This window comes from Silene latifolia, chromosome 11, assembly GCF_048544455.1.
Source record: "Silene latifolia isolate original U9 population chromosome 11, ASM4854445v1, whole genome shotgun sequence".
NCBI classification, from domain to species: Eukaryota; Viridiplantae; Streptophyta; class Magnoliopsida; order Caryophyllales; family Caryophyllaceae; genus Silene; species Silene latifolia.
In genome coordinates, this window is record NC_133536.1 from 7,333,667 (window position 1) to 7,355,290 (window position 21,624).

General features: G+C 39.4%; 2 protein-coding genes and 1 non-coding gene across 5 annotated transcripts; 1 reads left to right on the forward strand and 2 right to left on the reverse strand.

Moving 5' to 3' along the window:
* Window positions 1-1,876: 1,876 nt before the first annotated feature.
* LOC141610859 (uncharacterized) lies at window positions 1,877-6,924 on the reverse strand. Its single transcript, XM_074429144.1, has 5 exons — window positions 6,109-6,924; window positions 4,412-4,464; window positions 3,577-3,869; window positions 3,420-3,481; window positions 1,877-2,815 (listed from the first exon to the last, which is right to left on the reverse strand). Exons 1-5 carry the CDS (start codon window positions 6,514-6,516, stop codon window positions 2,318-2,320), a joined length of 1,314 nt encoding a protein of 437 aa, XP_074285245.1. The 5' UTR covers window positions 6,517-6,924; the 3' UTR covers window positions 1,877-2,317.
* Window positions 6,925-7,271: 347 nt separating this feature from the next.
* Window positions 7,272-7,378, forward strand: LOC141615976 (small nucleolar RNA R71). Its single transcript, XR_012530358.1, has one exon. It is a non-coding gene; the product is annotated as a small nucleolar RNA R71 (small nucleolar RNA).
* Window positions 7,379-11,041: 3,663 nt separating this feature from the next.
* LOC141610860 (uncharacterized) lies at window positions 11,042-21,018 on the reverse strand. 3 transcript variants are annotated; one of them, XM_074429145.1, is made up of 8 exons: window positions 17,732-17,874; window positions 15,893-17,182; window positions 15,706-15,767; window positions 15,147-15,312; window positions 12,770-13,891; window positions 12,051-12,316; window positions 11,907-11,971; window positions 11,042-11,809 (listed from the first exon to the last, which is right to left on the reverse strand). In XM_074429145.1, the coding sequence occupies exons 5-8, from the start codon at window positions 13,840-13,842 to the stop codon at window positions 11,291-11,293; spliced, it is 1,923 nt and encodes a 640-aa protein (XP_074285246.1). In that variant the 5' UTR covers window positions 13,843-13,891; window positions 15,147-15,312; window positions 15,706-15,767; window positions 15,893-17,182; window positions 17,732-17,874; the 3' UTR covers window positions 11,042-11,290. The 3 variants fall into 3 exon arrangements, 1 of the variants encoding a protein (XP_074285246.1); XR_012528423.1 differs by lacking the exons at window positions 11,042-11,809; window positions 11,907-11,971; window positions 12,051-12,316; window positions 12,770-13,891 and adding exons at window positions 18,583-18,644; window positions 18,764-19,101; window positions 19,932-21,018 and having other exon boundaries at window positions 14,985-15,312; window positions 15,893-16,230; window positions 16,440-17,182; window positions 17,732-18,410; XR_012528422.1 differs by lacking the exons at window positions 11,042-11,809; window positions 11,907-11,971; window positions 12,051-12,316; window positions 12,770-13,891 and adding exons at window positions 18,583-18,644; window positions 18,764-19,101; window positions 19,932-21,018 and having other exon boundaries at window positions 14,985-15,312; window positions 17,732-18,410.
* Between the last annotated feature and the right edge of the window lie 606 nt (window positions 21,019-21,624).

Sequence of the window (21,624 nt, forward strand, 5' to 3'; positions counted from 1 at the left end):
AATCCTAGTCTTGAACATTGGGTTGCGGTAAAACGTGTATTGAGATACTTGAAGCAAACCATGGATTATGGTTTGAACTATGTCGGATTTCCTTCGGTCTTAGAAGGGTATTCCGATGCTAGTTGGATCACCAACATGGAGGATCATTCATCTACTAGTGGATGGGTGTTCTTGCTTGGTGGAGGAGCTATCTCATGGGCTTCTAAGAAGCAAACTTGTATAACAAGTTCGACTATGGAGTCGGAATTCATTGCTTTAAGCTGCCTTGGTAAAGAGGCGGAATGGTTAAGGAATTTGGTTTATGAAATTCCGGTTTGGCCAAAACCTATTCCTCCTATTTCTATCCATTGTGATAGTTCGGCGACCTTAGCTAGGGCTTATAGTGAAGTTTACAACGGAAAGTCTAGACACCTTGGTGTTAGACATAGCGCGGTTCGTGAGTTGATTACTCAAGGAGTTATTTCCGTTGATTTCGTGAGGACACATCATAATTTGGCTGATCACTTGACGAAGGGATTAGCTAAGGACTTGGTTATAAAGTCGGTCATCGGGATGGGTTTAAAGTCCGTCTAGATCTTTATGATAAGATACCCAACTTCCCTCTAACAAATTTTAGAGGCTAAGTTCAATGTGGAAGGCTTATTGTGGAAGATTGAGGCACATGTTATAATCCCGAAAGGTATGTGCATGACTGCGCATGACAAGAGGTTGAAGTTTAATACTTCTTAATGAAATCTTTGACAAAGTGCATTTTGCAGGTGCACGATGAAAGATTCACCTATGTGAGTGTGAAGTGTAGCCGCTTCAAGAGGCTTGGACTTGGCTTCCTATACTCTTATGAAAGGATATGGACACAAGGCGGTCAATAGTGTCAAGTTTTAACTTTAAGAGTTTATTGAGTCTATGTGTATATTATCTTCATGTATTCAATATGGGTTGAAAGGTTCAATCCGTGGGACACCTTGATTCTCGAATATTTGGAATGTGTAATATACTAATGTGAAAGTTCAATCCTTGGGACACTTTCATTTATGCCTAGACTTGTTTGCTTTGTTGTTTTATTTTGGAAACAAGGGATACACTTAAATGGGGGAGGAATGTTAGTGATTTTGATCACAAGTACATTTAAGTGCATTCGGGTTTTCGTGTCAAAGTTGGTTTGAGCTCGAAATCGATATAATGTGAGTAGGAGAGTACGGAGGGTACGCTCATATAATCGGAATTATCGAGTTCGTAGTTAAAGTGGATAAGGGACACTATTTTAAAGTGTTGTTGTAGTATATTACGTCCCATATCGAGTTTATATACTCGGGGTCAAAATATATTACTAAGTGAAAAACGAGAAGCAAAATTTTACAATTAAAATTAATTAATTACGTTCCCGATCGGGGTGCCTTATCCTCGACAGGGGTATGTTTGCTCATTCGGTATTTCACGTATAAGGTACATTTTGGCGGTTGTACATACCAATGATTGGTTGGAATTAAAACCAACAAATCTTATCCTCTTCAAAAGTGTGCCATGCATGTGTATGTGTATTACATATATATTTATGCATTTCAGAATGTGTAAATAAAACAGACGATACAAAACATCTTGTATAATTTGTACTTTGACAAAACAAAACAAAAGAAAACTCTCTTTTTGTTCTTTGTTCTTTGCTCTTTGCCTTAAGACAAAGGAATCGTCTTATCCTACAGAGATTTCGTGATACCCAAAGGCTATAGGGTCGAAATACTCTAAGGAAAGTGTGTTCAACACGATTCGATTGGGTGTAATATACCGTCTTATATTGTTTTCATTTCTGTTTTAAAGCCTTTGTTTGTATTATTTACTTATTTGTAATCTTTGTAATACAAAAACTACAACAGGATCCATTGGCCTACTCATGAAGGACAAGGACTAGATGTTTTCTGACACATGACGTTTGAGGGTGCTGATATGCAAAAATTAATTTCGGGAGAAAATCGGATAATACGAAACAATGGATTAGTAATTGCTATTTTCGGCTGAAATTGAATAGGGTAACTTCTGAAGCGACCCAGAACACTTGGTAGAAAAACCGGGAGAAAAGGAATCGTGACCCGGTACGACTTGCTGAACGGCCCAAATTGCAGTGTATAATGCACGGTTTTAGGGACTTCAAAGGTCTGGAATAAATATGTCCTTAAATCACACGGACGGTTCCTCAGGTCAGATAAAAATGTGACACAATTTTTGAGCAACAACATAGGACGTTTGAGGGTGCCGAAAATGAAACCACCATTCCATGTGTAGCAGGCCTGGCAGTTAAGTAATTGGCCATTTACCGACAAGCTCAAGTGAGACCCGATCCAATGGGTTCGTCAAACTTGACTTGCCCACAAGAAGGAATCATGTTCAAAATCTTCGCCATCTCCTCCTTCCAGTTGTTTACCTCCTCATCAAGTTTGGTTAATTGTTCGAGAAGTTTTGCTCTACGATCCTTGGCATCGGAGCATAACTGGCTGAGGTTATTGAAGGATTCCATTAAAGGCCTGCTTGTATGAAATTGTTCCGCCTTCTCAACTGATGGTATCAACCAGTCCACTTTGAAACGATTATGTCTCAAATCTGACAATGTAGAGACTAGATAATCGACTTCCCTGTCACTCAAGGACATAGCTGAAGTTTCGTCAAGTATGCGTACCATAGTGGCTAGTGACTCCAAACACATAGCAATTATGTCCCGGTTACGCATGACGCTTTTTTCGACAATGTTTCCATGCTTCCGCCAGATCTTCTCCAAGGTTGAGACTGAATCAATCCTTATGTCAAATCCTTCAAATTTTGCTGTCTGAATAAAAAGGAAGCACTTAAGCCGGTAATACCTTTTAAAAAAATTTCGCAACAATATTTATCCATTTCTTTCAATGATTCCCTAAATAGAGAGCTCAGGGGCTCGGATGCACACCTAGAGAGAGACGCTACTATGCAATTTTCATACTCCGTATTTTTTTTACTTCTATTTCTTTCATCATCCAAAAATGAGAATTGCTGAACAAAAGCGATTTTGAATGTACAAATTTGTTTTCAAAAACAGTGTCTAATGTCACTTCAGAAAGCCTCATGCCCTTTATTAAACAAAAGAAATAGGCAACCATACTTGATCCCTAAGTTGGCCGATGTGGCCTGATCTCAATAATTACTTTAAGTATTGCTAATATCGGTTCAATATGCAGTCGCGATGAATTTCAAAACCATGATAATTCATTCACATTTCAATGTCAAAGCCAGTATTTCAAAACAATGCACAAAGAGACTATTTTTTAATGGCCCATAACGAAAATTGAACAACTACTGTAGAAGATCGGGAATCTAAAATCAAATGATCGGGAATCTAAAATCAAATGATCGGGAATCTTCCAAAGAAATGAAGTAAAAAAAGATGTGTTTAATACCGCTATTGTAGAAGATGTGCTAGCTCTAGGCACCAACTCTGTGATGTTATTCCTTGAAGTCCCTGCAACATACATCAACATGAAAACTCAGCTGTCATGGACTTCAAGAAAAAAATTGTATGACATGAGGTATAAGTCGAAACGTGAAAGTCATTACCTTCCTTAGTTGCATTATTCCCACCATTCGGACTAAGAAGAGTTCTTGTAATATCTTTTTTAGTAGTGGAAAGAGAAGGTGTCTGACTGTCACTGGTTCCAGGCTCAGGTCTAGATAAGGAAGGGGAGACATGACATACGTCTTCTTGCAATGACGAACCACCCTCAGTAGATGTGTTGACATGCATCTCGTCATCCTTCTTTTCTTGACTGTATAAAGAAAATTGCATCGTCCCCTCCTCCTCATCCTCATCCTGACTGTCTGAATCATCGATCCCTTCTAGTTCTTCATCTCTGCACATAATAGTTATTGGTACAGCAATAGACAGGAAACTTGTATATCATAATGAACACAGCATTCCAAACAAACGGCATGTTTCAAATTCCTTTTCTTATTTATTACGTAGTACTTCACTTAAACCAAAGCTCTTATGTTATTAACCTTCTCTCAAATTACTTCCAGAACCATCTCATACACTAGATATAGATATTGCATATCTACAAGGATAACGACAAAAAAATATTGCATATCTAGATATAGATATTGCATATCTACAAGGATAACCAAAGCTCTTATGTTATTAACTTTTCTTATTTGTCATTTTACATTTATCAAAACATTTAGTATGTTACAAGAAATCAATCAGTTTTCTGGCGCTAACTCGGCACTCTAGATAAAACGAAAAACTAAAATACTTGATGCACCCTCAAATGCATGCATGACTAGAAAAACCACAATTACATCGGAAAGACCACCAAACATAACATTATATCAGGCATTTTGAAAAACAAAATGAGAGAAATTTCCAGATTGTATTTAGATAATTCTAAATTACCTTCCAGAATTATAAAGAGGTTTCTCCATAGCACATGATGTACACATTAGAACCTGTGATTGTACTGAAGCACCTTTAGAATCAAATAATAAGAGGCAGTGTTCTAATATGTCAGTCAACAACAAAATATAACATTATTAGAGCTAGTTCATTGTAACTTCTCACTTTCTCAAAAACTAACACTGTCCTCAAAAGGGTGGTTGATATTCAAACTCGACATCATAATCCCTCTTCTAGTGTATGATATGTTTAAAGGTAATGACAATCATGTAATAGAACTACGTAACCCATCCATCACATATACGATCAAATGACCCACATAAAATCCCAAACTTGGGTCACTATAAAACTAATATTTATGTAAATGGACCTCCAACAAATCACATTGGCAGAACAAAATTCCGGGGTTAAAAACGAAAGTAAGGAACAAGTGACTCTTGTAGTCTTGTTTGTCCTACTAGCATTAAAATGAGAGCATAAGGTTAGAGGGTTGAACAATTCCCAAGTATATGCCTTACTAGTATCTTCCTAACCCCTAAAATCACCCTTATCCTTAAGGGTGAGGTTACAAGGAAGAACTGATCTGACAATTCCAACAACACAATACATACCATGTCAGCAAACTTGCAAAGAGTAGTTACTTTGCATCATCATCTTGAGGCCAAGCCATTTTGTGGTAGACATCTCACCCAAATTAGCATGGGTCCTATGGACTTCATTGAACTGTGGTATGTAGACTCCTCGGCTAGAATCTAAAATAGATCAGACCCATTTAAAGCAATTTGTTATTGAAATCTGTGTGTTCCATCTAGTACTCTTACTAAAAAGGCAAACTAGTATGCATATGAAAATATGAAATCATCCTCTGATCCTATACCCACTCTACCACGTTCCATGTCGATTAATTCTTTACCAGGATCAAATAACTTGTATTGACTCATCACCCCTTTCTTAGCCAAATCACTTTGGTAAAAAAATAAAACCAAGCCACCTCGGGTCGTACCTTAGTTTTAAATTGCGCAAGGCGCACCGAGGAGCTAAGGGGCCAAGGCGCGCGCCTTTTGGACATGAGGCGCCCTATTTTTTATAACAAATTTGTAATTTTCAAATAAAATTTTGGGCAACAATAGCCTTTTAAGGAGTTTTCAAGTTGGCTAACACGTGGAGAAGTAAAGTTAGGGATAATGGGGAAAAGAAATGGTGAACCTTGTCTAAAAGATATGGAAAGTGTGTACTATTTAGCTTTGTTAGGTGAGCCTTGTCTAAAAGGCGCACCTAAAACGCACCGAGACGTTTTGGCTAGTGCCTTGTCCAAGGCGCGCTTTTTTAAACTAAGGGTCGTACCACAGATGCTCAACATTGAAGGGCAAATGCTTAATCATAGTATGAGAAGTTATCGGACATTTCAGCATGGAGGGCATTAAAATCCTATACTAACTTCAACAGGTAAGTTTCTTAAAATGTGACGCCAATCAAGACGATTGCCAACCAATGTCATGTGTCCAGTGCTATACTCAAATGTGTTCAGGACGAAGTAAGTTGTACTCCCTCCGTCACAAAGACCAAGAAAAGAGAAGAGAGCCAATTATTAGATGACAAGTGGACCAAATTGAGCGTGAACGATCAAATTGCTCATCAAATGTATTCCTAGAATAGAAATGACAACAATTGGCTGAGACAGAAGGACTAATTATCACCTGACGGTTTGGTGTCAACACACCCGTGTCTGACTCAGGCTCGTAATCACTTCTAGTGGAGTCAAGTTCAGCAGTTTTCGTAGCTTGCGCCATTTCTAAAATAAACGTTGGAATTGGCAATTCATCGAGCACCTTCTGGGCAGATTGTGATTGAGCATTTGGTAGATTGCATTCGACAACATGTAGATTGTGATTCAACAGTTGGGAGTCAGATTGTACAATACCATTTGGTTCAGGAATTTTATCAAACACTTGTTGGGCATCGAGTGTAGTACTACATTTCTGCCATGGCAACTTACTATACTCAATCTCGCCTCGTGCAGCCAATTTTAGAGACCATCCTTCGAGGGCTGCCGCTAAGTTATCCATTTCAACTCTAAGCGACGCGATATCATCAGGCGACGCCATCTTTTTTCTTGGATAGAGTGGCAGTCACTAGTCCGAGGATGGACTAGTTCTGATACCAACTGATGCAACTGTTCAATCGGAGGATAGATAGGTCGCAAAAATGAGAATATGTGGTGAATGGAGTGGAGAAATTCACCTGGGATTCACGATTTCACGCTAAAATAACAAATAAAATAGAGGAGGGAAATGAAAGTGATATATATCAAATAAAATTTTATTTAAAAAATTATAGTTTTGGATCCATATCGGATATTCAAATGTTTAAATTTTAATATTCATATCTAAACCAAAATTAAAGATTTTGGATCGGATATCCGATCCAAACTTAACTTTCTGATCGGATATACAAAAAATTGGATAGAATTCGGATCTCATAGGCGTGAACATGTTCTATAGTACTCATACACCCAGGTGCAACATGGCCATGAGTACCACATCTCTCACCACGGACTTCCTGTTGAACCAAAGCATGAACTGTCTGCGGCGGACCCAAAGACTGGACTATCCTTATCTCGGCAATTTGGGCAGTTAGAGCCTCTAACTAAGCTGCAATTGCACTATCCGAACCACCTCCTCTTTTGCTACCTCTTGGATTACCATACTCAGCAGTGTGGGTAGCTATCTGATCAATTAGTTTCCAGGCATTGGCATCATTAGTGTTGTCTTGGAATCTCCCGTTGGCAGCTGAATCAAGTAGGGCTTTATGATCGTCATAAAGCCCGTTGTAGAACTGGTTGCAAAGGAAGCAGATCTGGAAGCCATGATGTGGAACAGATCGAACTAATTTTTTGAAACGAACCCACGCCTCATTAAGGTTTTCAGTATGACCTTGTTTAAAACTCGTAATCTGACCTCTAAGGGCATTAGTCTTCTGCGGTGGGAAGTACCTCTTGTAGAATGCAAGAGCTAATGAATTCCAGTAATACCATGAGCTTCCGTATCCAAGTCACGTAGCCACTCCGCTGCATCATCTCGCAGGGAGAAAGGAAAGAGAGTTTGTTTGACTTGGTCTTGAGTCACCCTCGCAGTCAAAGGGACGGAGCAGCAGTAACTAACGAACTTCTCCATGTGTTTAGCGGGGTCCTCACCAGCTCCTCCTCCAAATAAATTTCGCTCCACCAGATTAATGTAAGATGGACAAATCTCAAAAGTAACCGTATCCGTACTGGGGAGCTTAAATCCCTTTGGAAGAGAGGCCAGAGTGGAGTCAGAATGACTTACTAATGTAGGCATGATTGTAGTAGTGGCAGAAACTAAAGTGTCTTCTTCAAAAGGCTGATTTTCTGCAATATAACTGGCGTATGCAGCGTACTCAAGTCTTCTGCTTGACGGACTTCCTTCCAAAAGTTTCTTCTAGCTCCGAAAATCTTTTCTAGTTCAGAGTCGAATGGTACGAGCTCGGACCTGTGAGACCTGGGTATAAACAAAACTAGCACAGAAAGGTAAGATAGGTCTCAAGGAACACAGGCTCCTTGAGACAAAGGACAAACGAAAATAAACAAGTAAAAATGCGGCGCCTTCCCAGCAACGGCGCCAAAATTTCTAACATTTTTTATTTGTTTAATGCAGATGGGAGATCGAAATGATTCGGGTTCCGTCATGCTAATTAATCATGTTAATTGTTATTGTCGGTTTTTTTTAATTTAGTTGGTTTTTAGTGAAATTAGAGATAAATTTTTTAAGGTGAGAAATGAGTGTAAATGTGCAAAGGGCAAACGTCGACGATGAAAATCAGCCCTCGAAATATCAATCAAGAATCCCTTGATTGTAGGAGCCAACAGCTGTAATGGCAACGGCTATGTGCAATGGAGCATGGGACTTGATAATAGAGGATCCAAATTTGTCCCCCAACTAGGTCAACACCTCGCCATTAATGCTCCACGCATAATTGAGGCATACCACGCATTTCATGTCATACATGGACATACCCTTTCGTTTCAATAATACTCTAATAATGCTAAATAATACAAGGGTGTCAAACAGCTATAAATAGGGTCTCTCAAACTTGCCTACAAAACACACAACAATTAAGCAAAAAAATAAGAATCCTTCCAAAAATAATCTAAGTTTTGATTAATATGGAGATGAAAAAGATTACGAGTGTGGTTACTATAGTAACGTTACTAGCAATTTTGGTGTTAGCCACCACTCCTGAAACCGTCACTGCTATTCGCCAATCTAATCCCCACTTAAGCAAAAAGCTCAATGTTGGGTCCTCGAAGTATTACTGTAAGGAAGCAGGTATGACCTGCGACGACGAAAGACTGTGTTGCAGTAATAAATGCACTACAAAATGGTTGGGTTTGGCGAAAGTATGCACGTAACAGTGTTGAATGACCAAAGCAACGAATTAATAATGATATCAAGATACTATTACATGCTTAATACTCATTATATACGAGTATTACGTTACCCACTATTATATTCTATGCTTAATACGTATTATATTCGGTTTTTCTAAAATTTGTTCTATGTAGTGTTGTCGTCTATGGTCTTAGACTCTTAGTCTTTACTTTTTTAATCACCATGTTCAACGTGTCTTTGTGTATTTCTACTTATATTGTTTGTGTTTTGTGTATTATTGAAAATAATTCCTAAATAAAGTTGGGTTTTTATTTTGTTAGACTTTTTTTTTTATTTGCAAGAAAGTTCTACTCACTTTATTCATCTATTTTGGGGAAATAAAATGAGAATAAATCTAAAATCCTACCATATTTATTTAGGAACTCTAGTACTACTCTTTTACGTCGTATTATTGCCTCACTGTCACGGGAATTTGCTATGACAGATTTGGGTGTTTTGCATCATGGGAATTTTTTTCCGATCGGGTTTGACGTCTGACCCGATCATATTTTCAAGGAACATGCGACATATCAGTATGTCACCACCGTGGAGGCCGGTTCCCAAAGCAGGGACGAGGGTGCGCTGGCTCAGATCCGTAAATGGTGTCGCGATCGCATTCTCTCGCACGTTCGCATGTTACTCCATTATGCGGCATTAATGCATGCAGGGCCGGCCCAGGGGGCGTGCAACCCGTGTGGTCGCACAGGGCCCCCAATTTTGGAGGGCCGAATATAAAGCCCAGTTATAGAGTATATGTAATATAGTTAGTTATTGAGCTTTTGTAACAGACGGTTTGTAATGTCAGAGTGGTGGTAGTATGGTGTCCTTGCATTCCAAACATCCTGTGTTCGACTCCACTGAGCGTCATTTTCAAGATTAATTTTTTATTTAAAAATCATACAAGTTGGTGTTAACGAGGATCGAACCCGCGCCTCCTTCATAAAAGCACGAAGATTCAACCAACATGCCAATGAAATCCACTTGGAATATTAAGGAAGCACAATTTAATTTATAACATACCTGTTGGGCTCATTTGCTTATTTTTATCAAATTGTTTGATATTTGTAAAAAAAATGTTACTTTATATTTATATCGCAAATTCTTATTTCAGGGTAAAAAGTGATAATTTTAGTTATAACATTTTGTCACTAAATGGTTACATTCTTTTAAAAAAGGGTGACACTTACTCCGTCTTATTTCAGACCATCTGAAGCAAGACGGATTGTATTTATATATTAAAATAATGTGTATATATATTAGGGGCCTATTTTTTCAATTTCGCACAGGGCCCCTAAATTGTCAGGGACGGCCCTGAATGCATGCATTGTTTATGATTATTTAATGTTTCTGTTTCACAAACTCTTTTCCCATGAACATTGAGCCATTGACTTGACAGGCATAACTCATACACAAGGTTAAGGAAGGTTATGGTATTTCTAACTAGTGTTTAGTTTATTGCAAGTCGGTTTTCACAAAAAAATAAATAAATAGGTAAAACGGGTAAATATAGCATTTTGAGAGTCCATTTTCTCTCCAATTCCTAAAAAGAAATGGAGAGGCAAGTTTCTATCAATGGTCCGGATCGTATTTTAACAACATCTAACGGTTCTAAATTTACGCATAAAAATAAAGGAAATGAGAGTGAAATAGGAAATTATTATTTAAAGAAATTGTGAGAGGAAATGGAGAGAAAGGAAATGGAGAGTATCCATATCCGCATTTTGAGGTCAAGTACTTCTAGACCTGGCAAAAGCAACCCGATCAGATTGACCCTATCCGAAAAGACTGACCCGAGACCCGAACTACATCACCCGAATGTGACCCGAAAACCCGAATTGACCTGATCCGACCCGAACATGACCTGAGCGTTCTATCAAGTCGACTTCAGGTGTTTTGTGTCTTAGTAATCACAGATTCACAGGCTTACAAGTATCAAAATGTGGGTCTGTTCATCATTTTCAAATAAAGGGAACTGATTTCACTTTAAACTCAAATTGGTTCACCCATTTCGTCGACCATCCTACTGTGTATTCGAAAATCTAACCTCTGCCATTAAAAATTGTCCAGAATTATACCTGATAAATGCAGGAAAATGCACTCTTGCTCGCACTCACGTGTACACTTGGTTCAGGCATTTGTATCGAACATCTGGTGTGCGTCTGATATTTGCTCATCTGTTTCATTCATCCGGTTTGTTGCCCATTTTATTTTATACACAAATACACAACTAGTACTTTACAAACTAGTCACCCATCTAAACAACGTTCCTACATGCGCCAAAAATCGGGTGACATAAACAGGTTCCATACGCCGCAACTAAGAGATTGGCTGATCTAAACTTTGCTCAAAACACGAGCGAAAAACAAGGTGACAGAAACCACAATTTATGTGCTGCAGCAAGTGATTGGCCATTTACGACAAGGCGACAAGCTCAAGTGAGCCCCGATCCTATAGGTTCGTCAAACTTAACTTGCCCATAAGAAGGAATCATCTTGGAAATCTTCGTCATCTCCTCCTTCCACTTGTTTTCCTCCACGTCAAGTTTGGTTAATTCTTCGAGGAGGATTGCTCTGCGATCCTTGGCTTGGGAGCGTAAGTGACTGAGATTGTTCAACGATTCCATCAAAGGCTTACTTTTATGAAAATTTTGAGCCTTCTCAATGGATGGAATCAGCCAGTCCACTTTGAAAAGATTATATTCCAGATCGGACAAAGTGGACTCTAAATACTCGACTTCCTCATCACTCAACGACTGAGCTGAAGTATCGTCTAGTATGCGTACCATAGTGACTAGTGACTCCAATGACATAGCAATTATGTCCCTGTTACGCATGACACTGTTTTGTACAATGTTTCCGTGCTTCAGCCAAATCTTCTCCAAGGTTGAGACTGAATCAATACTTATGTCAAATCCTTCAAACTTTGTTGTTGCAGAACCACTTTTGCAGCGCTGCATAATGAAAATTGAGTTGGAAATTGTATCGAAATCTAAAATCAAATTATTCAAAGTCTTCCAAGGGAATCGAGTGAAAAAGAATTATTAGTACCGCTGTTGTTGTACATGATGTGGAAGCTCTAGGGACCAACTCTGTGATGTTTTTCCTTGGAATCTCTGCAACATACATCAACACGAAAAGTCAGCTGTTATGACATACTCAGTAGGTTATAAGTCGAGACGTGAAAGTCATTACCTTCGTCAGTTACATTATTATTCCAACCATTGAGACTAAGAAGAGCTCTTGTAATTTCGTTTTCAGTAGCAGAAAGAGAAGGTGTCTGAGTGTCAATGGTTCTGGACTCGGGTGTAAACAAGGAAGGGGATACATGATATACATCCTCTTGCAATGATGCACTACCATACTCTTCTTCACTCTCTGAATCCTTCAAAGCAGCGCGCACCTCTCCACTGTTCTCGTCTTTACTGTCTGAGTCCAAGCCTTTATCCTCCTCAAGCTCCCTTCACCAAGAAACACAGAAAAAGTTTTAACATCAGCACTCTTCTCTAGAATGAACAATGAACAAAGCATCCCAAACAAACGGTGTATGTCAAATCCATCCCTCTGTCGCAATTATTTGTTTACCTTTGATTAAATACCCCTCGGAATAAAAAAGGTAAACAGATGCCAGGGTAAATATAAACCGTGTTCCCAAATGCAAGGCTGAACCCCTCGTATGCATGCATGCATCACTAGGATAAATATAAATCGTGTTCCCAAATGCAAAGTCATGTTCAGTCCATGAAGCTTGGTCGATAACTACTCCCTCCGTCTCAATCACTGTTTTACCTTATATATCATCTGAGGGGTAATAAATGATTGAGACGGAGGAGATAAATAGTACACACACAACCTTCTAAACACATCATTCATTATATCATGCATTCTAAGAAACAAAATAAGGAAATTTGTACCTTCCCGGGTTTTCAAGAGAGTCAGATGACAAATGAGACGGAAATTCAGCAGCCGAGACTGACAAAGCGTCAAAAATCCAACCAGGAGGAGACCAATCAATCTTAGGAAAGGCCTCATTGTCACCCACCTTACCAAACCTTCGATTACCCAACCGAAAAACAGCCAAATCCTCCTCACCACTAGACTCAAAACCCAGTTCTTCAGAAAACGGACTGAATTCCCAAAAGCTACCAGACGGTCCAGACCCATAACGGGGAAACGCTCCTTCAGTAAACACAATGCAGTTCTTATACTCTATGCCAGGAAACTTCTGTGACGCCCGCCGGAAAAAGTAATAATCTTTTGTTACAAACAACACTTGGTTACCATCAAATCCCTTTACTTGTATAAAAGTAATCGATTTTGAGTTTTCTCGCATGATCACCTTGTACACTTCCAACATTCTCTCAGTCGTACGAACAACCAAGTACATAACATTGTTCCAATCAACCACAACCCGCTTTCGCCACCCTAACCGTTTTACAGTTAATGGCAGCGGGCGGGAAACTATACTTTCACTGATACTGATACTGCTATTGCAGGAGTTTAAATTAATATGAATCACGTACAGTGTTCCCTGTCGATCTAAAGCGTATACCTTGTCCTTATAAACGGCAAGATCATCAAACATCTTAACACCGTTGTGCGACACCTTCACCCATTCGTTGGAGTAGGGATGACAACCCAGTAAATGACCGCCATCGTATAATCCCAAAAGAGTATTCGTAAAGCGGTTTGAATAAGGGGTGGGGATAACCACGAGTTTGTCGAAGGGCAAGTCGGGGGAGTAGTGGGAGACAGCGAGGGTTGTGAGATGGAGATTCGAGATATCAAAGTTTGGAGAATGTTTATAGAAGTAAGGGTTGGAAGTGAGGGGGTGACGGAGGATGATATTGTTATCGCTGGAGAATATCCATGGGCGGTCGAAGCAGTGTTGTGGCGGTGGCCGGAGAACGTAGATGGTTGTGGTGCGGATGTTGCATTCTTGTTGGGATTTGAAGGCAGTTTCGTCCGTTTGCTCCTCGTTTATCATCGTTTTGTAGAAATTTTCGTCTTCCGCTTCCGTCTCCACTCCAGTAAAACTGTGAAAAACAAGGGAGACTATCTCAGTATCTAGTAGTACTGAGAAATTCAGTTTAAAATTTAAAATTCCCTCCTTTTGTAGTCACTCGTCAGTCAGTTCACTTCCCTCTTTCAAGTTCCCAACAATCTTTTTTTTTTTTTTTTTTTTTTTTTTTTTTTTTTTGATGACGAGGAGGTTGGATCCTCCCGGATACTGAGGACCCCACCCTCTGGCGCCGTACCATGTGAGTTCTTTCCCGCGGGGATTATTCCCTCTCCGGGCGTCAGGTCCCCAGGAAAGTGTTCATCTAGGGAATCGAACCCAGGACCTCGCAATTCCTCCTTAGGAGGCTTTGAGGTTACCCTGGAATTCCACTAGACTCACACATCTTGGGTAGTTCCCAACAATCTTAATTATGCGCTTTTCAAAATTCTACTTTTACATTTATCACAAATTATAGGATAAGACGGTTTTACACCGGGGAGACGGGCAGACGGCCCACTTTTGTAAACAAGTTTTTCATTTAATGCTAATAAATGGGTTATCTTTTTACACAAAAGGACCGTCTCACAGCCGTAAGTGGATTATATATTTGATGTACTACCACCAGTTTTATATTTTCTGATTATTATAATAATGTTTTTGAGTTTTGTTATAAAAATTGAGTTTTACTATAAAGTTTATGGTCATTCACTAAAAATTAAGATCAAAAAATTACAATAAAACTCAAAAACATTACTTACAAACTTAGTTAAATTTGAGTTTTGATGGAAAAAAAAATTAAAATCTAACTTACAAACTTTAATATGCTTAGAAAAAAATACACATGCTCAAAAACAAATAAAGTTTGAGGTAATAAGCTCAGAAAAAATACACATGCTCAAAAATAAGTAAAATCCGAGGTAATACATCCAATGTATTATGTATGTTCCTTTTTCTCGTCTGATCATCTCACAATGTAAGACCATCTTACACAATAACTACTGTTGACTCTCTAATGTAGGATGAAACATGAATAAAAATGTTTGTTAGTAATAAATTCAGCATTAGCTTCCCAAAACTACATTAATTATGCATTTTATGCTATTTCCTTCAAAAAAATATATTACCACTTTTCCATAATCCATAAGTCATAATCATTAATTCTTGTGTAATCGAAGAGGTCTATTCTAGTGATTAAGACCGAGGTATCGTGACAATGGGTCACGAGTTCGAATGTCAGCAAGATACTCCTAATATTTACTGATACCACAATTGACAAGAAATTGGCATACCATATATGAATATAGCAACGTAAACAAAGGGTATGTGCTTAAATTCCTTCTTCAATATTACTTCACTTCAGCTCTTCAACTATTTTCAGAACCATGTTATGTCAAGATTACTTCTGCGAGATGTTCCGCTACATTTGGTGGTTGCAGGGGAGTCCCTTCCGTGGTTCTACATAATGAATGAAAAGAAAGAACATAAGCTTGTATTCATTAAAGAATTAAAGCAGCAACATTTAACTACGCGGCACAATGACTCCCGCAAATAGTGAGGAAAAAGGTCCAATGCACACTTGTTTCAAAAATTGTGCCGCTGCAGCTTGATCTAATAGTTTCACTGTAAATGCAGTTAATGTCGGCTCAATATGCGGTTATGATGGATTTCAGAACCTTGATTATTAGGTGTCATTTCAGAGTCACGGCCAATATTTAAAACCACGATAGAGACTTAGAGAGGCTATTTTTTGAATAACCCATACTGAAAACTGAGTTGGAAACTGCATCGTAATCTAGACTCAAATTATCGGAAGTCTCCCAAATTAATGAAAAGTGAACAATTTAGTACCGTTGCTGTAAAGGATGTGCAAGCTCTAGGCACCAACTCTGTGATGTTTTTCCTTAAAGTCTCTGCAAAATACATCAACATACAAAGTCAGCTGTCATGAACTCAACTCGCTGTCATGAACTTTAAGAAGACAGAAGGTTGTTATGACATGTGTTATAACTTATAAGTCGAAAAGTAAAAGCCTTACCTTCCTCAATTACAGTATTCCCACCACTGAGACTAAGAAGAGTTTTTGTGATTTCTTTTTCAGTAGCAGAAGGAGAAGGTATCTGAGTGACAGTGGTTCCAGACTCGGGTCTGAATAAGGAAGGGGATACATGACATAAATCCTCTTGCAATGATGCACCACCCTCAGTAATTGCATTTACATGCATCTCTATATCCTCTTTTTCCTGAGTGTTGAAATCACATTGCATTTTTCCATCCTCCTCATCTTTAGTCTTTGAATCCTTCAAAGCAGATTGCACCTCTCCATTCTTCTCGTCCTTACGGTCTGAATCCAAGCATCTATCCTCCTCAAATTCACTTGACCAAGAATAACAGAAAAAGTGTGTATATATCAGCAATTCAGCACCCTAATTTAGAAACCATTATCATCAACATGCACAAAGTTACTTGTTAGCACTCTGCTCCTAACCGTTATTGGCAATTTGGCACAGCAATAGACACGAAATTCGTATACCACAATGAACGCAGCATCCCAAACAACACTTGGTTACCATCAAATCCCTTACCTTTTATAAAACTAATCGAGTTTGAATTTTCTCGCATGATCACCTTGTACACTTCCAACATTCTCTCAGACATACGAACAACCAAGTACATAACATTGTTCCCATCAACCACAACCCGCTTTCGCCACCCTAACCGTTTTACAGTTAATGGCAGCGGGCGGGAAACTATAGTTTCGCTGATACTGATACTGTGTAAGTTAATATGAATGGCGTACAGTGTCCCCTGTCGACTTAACGCGTATACCTTGTCCTTATAAACGGCAAGATCATCAAACATCCTAACGCCGTTGTGCGACACCTTCACCCATTCGTTGGAGTAGGGATGACAACACAGTAAATGACCGCCGCCGTATAATCCAAAAAGAGTATTTGGGATAACCACGAGTTTGTCGAAGGGCAAGTCGGGGGAGTAGTGGGAGACAGCGAGAATGGTGGGGTTAAGGTTTGAAGTATCAGAGTCCGAAGAATGTTTAGAGAAGTAAGGTTTTGAAGTGAGGGGGTGACGGAGGATGATATTGTTATCAGTGGAGAATATCCATGGGCGGTCGAAGCAGAGTTGTTGTGGTGGCCGGACAACGTAGATGGTTGTGGTCCGGAGGTTGCATTCTTGTTGGGATTTGAAGGCAGTTTCGTCGGTTTTGCGGGATAATTGTTTACAGGGTATTGTTGTTTCCGTTTGCTCCTCGTTTATCATCGTTTTGTAGAAATTTTCGTCTTCCGCTTCCGTCTCCACTCCTGTAAAACTGTGAAAAACAAGGGAGACTATCTCAGTATATCTAGTACTGTGCTATTCAGTTTAAAATTTAAAATTCCCTCCTTTTGTAGTCACTCGTCAGTCAGTCACTTCTACTTTACATTTATCACAAATTATAGTATAAGAGATTAAGAGAGTCTTACACCGTAAGACGGTCCACTTTTATAAACAAATTGTTCATTTATTGCTAATAAATGGGTTGTCTTTTTACGTAATAGGATCGTCTCACAGTATAAGACCGTCTTACACAATAACTACAGCTGACTCTCTAATATAGGGTGAAACATGAATAAAAATGTTTGATAGTAATAAATTCAGCATTAGGTTCCCAAAACTACATTAATTAAGCATTTACGCTATTTCCTTTGAAAAATATCTTACCACTTTTCCATAACCCATACCACTAATTCTTGTGTAGTAGAAGAGGTATATTCTAATGATTAAGATTGAGATATCGTGACAATGGGTCACGGGTTCGAATGTCAGCAGGATACTCCTAATATTTACTGATACCACAATTGACAAGAAATTCGCATACCATATATGAATATAGCAACGTAAACAAAGGGTATGTGCTTAAATTCCTTCTTCAATATTACTTCACTTCAGCTCTTCAACTATTTTCAGAACCATGTTATGTCAAGATTACTTCTGCGAGATTTTTCGCTACATTTTCACCATCAGCAGGAACAGGCTCAAATGAGCCCCGATCCTAGGGGTTCGTCAAACTTAACTTGCCCACAAAAAGGAATCATCTTAGCCACCTTCGTAATCTCCTCCTCCCATTTGTTCTCCTCCACATCAAGTTTACTTAATTCGTCAAGAAGGATCACTCTGCGTTTCTTAGCTTGGGAGCGTAACTGGCTAAGATGGTTCAAGGATTCCAGCAGAGGTTTACTTTTCTGTAATTTTTCAGCCTTCTCAACTGATGCAATCAACCAGTCAACTTTAAAACGCATGCATCTTAAATCAGACAATGTAGAGACCAAATACTCGACTTGGCTATCACTCAAGGACTGGGCTGTATTTTCAACAAGTATGCGTACCATTGTGGCCAGCGACTCCAATGCTCTAGCAATTATGTCACAATTATGGAAAATGCTTTGTTCAATTATATTTCCATGCTTCCGCCAAATCTTTTGCAATGTTGAGACTAAATCAGGCCTTATATCAAATCCTTCAAATTTGGCTGTTGCCGCGGAATCACTTTTGTGGTTCTACATAACGAAAGAAAAGAAAGCGCGTATTAACATTAACGAATTAAAGCAACAACAAATTTATTTTTTGAATGACCTATACTTAAATTTGAGTCAGGAATTGCATCATAATCTAAAATCAAAATATCGGAACTCTTCCAAATAAATAAAGTAAAGACGAACAATTTAGTACCGTTGTTGTAAAGGATGTGCAAGCTCTAGGCACCAACTCTGTGATATTTTTCCTTGAAGTCTCTGCAACATACATCAACATACAAAGTCAGTTGTCATGAACTCGACTCAGCTGTCATGATCATCAAGACGAGAAAAGGTGGTTGTGACGTGTTATAAGTCGAAAAGTAAAGAGTCCTGACCTTCCTCTGTTACACAATTCCCGCCATTGAGACTAAGAAGAGTTCTTTTAATTCCTTTTTCAGTAGCAGAAAGAGAAGGTATCTGAGTGACAGTGGTTCCAGACTCGGGTCTGAATAAGGAAGGGGATACATGACATAAATCCTCTTGCAATGATGCACCACCCTCAGTACTTGCATTTACATGCATCCCTATATCCTCTTTTTCCTGAGTGTTGAAATCACATTGCATTTTTCCATCCTCCTCATCTTTACTCTTTGCATTCTTCAAAGCAGATTGCACCTCTCCATTCTTCTCGTCCTTACTGTCTGAATCCAAGCCTTTATCCTCCTCAAATTCACTTCACCAAGAATAACAGAAAAAAGTGTTTATATATCAGCAATTCAGCACCCTAATTTAGAAACCATTATCATCAATATGCACAAAGTTACTGGTTAGCACTCTGCTCCTAACAGTTATTGGCACAGCAATAGACATGAAATTCGTATACCACAATGAACGCAGCATCCTAAACAAAGGGTATATGTCAAAATCCCTTCTTATGTATTGCTTCACTTAGACTCAAGCTTTTAAGTTATTAAGCATAACCTACTAGTAAGCCCTAAGATTTTGACTGACAAAAAGCTGAAGTATAGGGTTGGAGACAACTGCTAGAAGACATGCTAAACAAGATGCTTAAGCCTTGAGCAAGTCCAACAAAACTGTGTACTAAAGTTCCTCGCAGTCACACAGTCGCAGTATTACGGAACAAAATAACTATAGTCATAACGGACTACAGCTACGAGTCTACAAGTACTACTGTACTATCACATATAAGAAAGTGATCAACCAACTTTCTGAGCACATTATCAGAGTTTATATCAATTAGGGGTTAGCTCGGCAAATTTGCAGTCCAGGGTTTGACTTAAAATTTGTCATTCTACAGAATAAGTATCAACAATTCGCAATCCCTAATGCAATGTCATGTTCAGTCATCTGCAACCATGAAGCTCGATTCATAACTACTCCGTAGTGCCCACGCAACAACCATCTAGCACCTATTGATTCCAGAAATACCACTAATCTACTTCCCTAAACATAACATTATATTATGCTTTTCGACAAAAAAAAAAAGACTTATATCACTTAAATGCAGCCATTAATCAGAACCATATATGCCGTTTAAATTACCTTCCAGAGATACTAAGAGATTCGGATGACGAATGAGACGGAAATTCAGAATCAGGAACCGACAAAGCATCATAAATCCAACTAGGGGGCGACCAATCAATCTTGGGGAAGTCCCCATTTTCATCCTCCCTTCCAAATCTCTGATCACTTAAACGAAAAACAGCGACATTTTCCTCACTACTGCACTGAAAACCAAATTTGCTCGGAAACCGAGTGAATTCCCAACCCCCATGCCCATATTCAGGAAACGCCCCTTCGGTAAACACGATGCAGTTCCTATACTCTCTTCCAGGAAACTTCCTCGACGCCCTCTGGAAAAAGTAATAATCCTTCGTGATAAACAACACTCGATTCCCATCAAACTCCTTAACCTCCCCCCAATAAACCGCCTTCCGTCCCTCAACCAGCTCGAACACTTGAAAAAACGTCTCAGCCGTACGAACCACCAAGTACATTATATCATCACCATCAACCACGACCCGCTTTCGCCACCCGAATTGTCCAGACTCGGGAATCACCGGGCGCCTAATTAGGGTTTGGTACATACTAATACTGTGAGATTCTAAAGTAATAGAGATATCATAAACCCTCCCTTCCCTATCAAAGGCATGAACCTTCTCCTTGTAACGTGTGACGTCATCAAACCTTTCAACCCCGGCGCAGAAAAGCTTCATCCATACGCCGATGACGGGAAGCCGACAACGTAATAGACCGCCGTCGTATAAACCGAAAATAATGGTGGAATTAAGGCGGCCAGGGACAGTCAAGAGTGTGTCGAAGGTGGCGGGGGCGGTGGCGAGGTGGTGGGAGACGGCGAGGGTGTAACGGTGAAGTTGTGAGAAGTTAAGATTACGAGGGAGGTTGAAGGAGTAGGGTTTCGAGGTGAGGGGGTGGAGGAAGTCGTCGGCGGCGGCGGCGGAGGAGACGGTGATCCAAGGACGATCGGAGGAGAGAGGACGCGGTGGTCGGAGAATGTAGACGGTGGTGGTGGCGTGGAGTTTGCGGACGCCTGCCCGGGTTTTGAAAATAGTTTCATCAGTTTGGCGGGAGAATTGTTTACAGGGTGTTGTTTGACTTGTTTCCATTCTGTTTTACTTTTCCTCCTCTCTGTCTGGCTATACGGTAGATCGGGCAAAATTGACCCGACCCTGCCTGAATTCAACCCGACACCCAAGCTCAGGACCTGAACTTAATCCGAACTTCAATTGACTCGACCCAGTATAATGCGTTCCGAATGTTTATTGTTAGTTGTAGTTATTATCTACAAATAACTTAATAATAGTTTACCTGACTAGAACCCGAAATGACACGGCCTGACACGGCCCGTCTCTAGTCTACTTACGAGTCACTAGCAGTCTAGCACATAGATTTAACAAACGGGTCAATCGAGTTGGTTTAGAATAGGTCACTTGCATTTGCGAAAAATTGGGACAAATTGGGTCGGTTCATTTTTGGTTCGAGCCAATTATTTTCAAGTTATTTAGAGATAATAGACTGTCGAGTCCACAGTTCGGGTGTAGGGTCGAATACAAGTCAGGTGATTCGGGCCGGGTCAATTTTGTTATGTCTACTCACTCACCAAGGTTTTGTTCTATTTTTGAACATTTTTAAACTGAACTTGTGAGATTCTTAATTTTTCTGAAGTGAACAACCTAGTCTCATACCTTTTTTGAGTATTTTCACTGTTGATCAG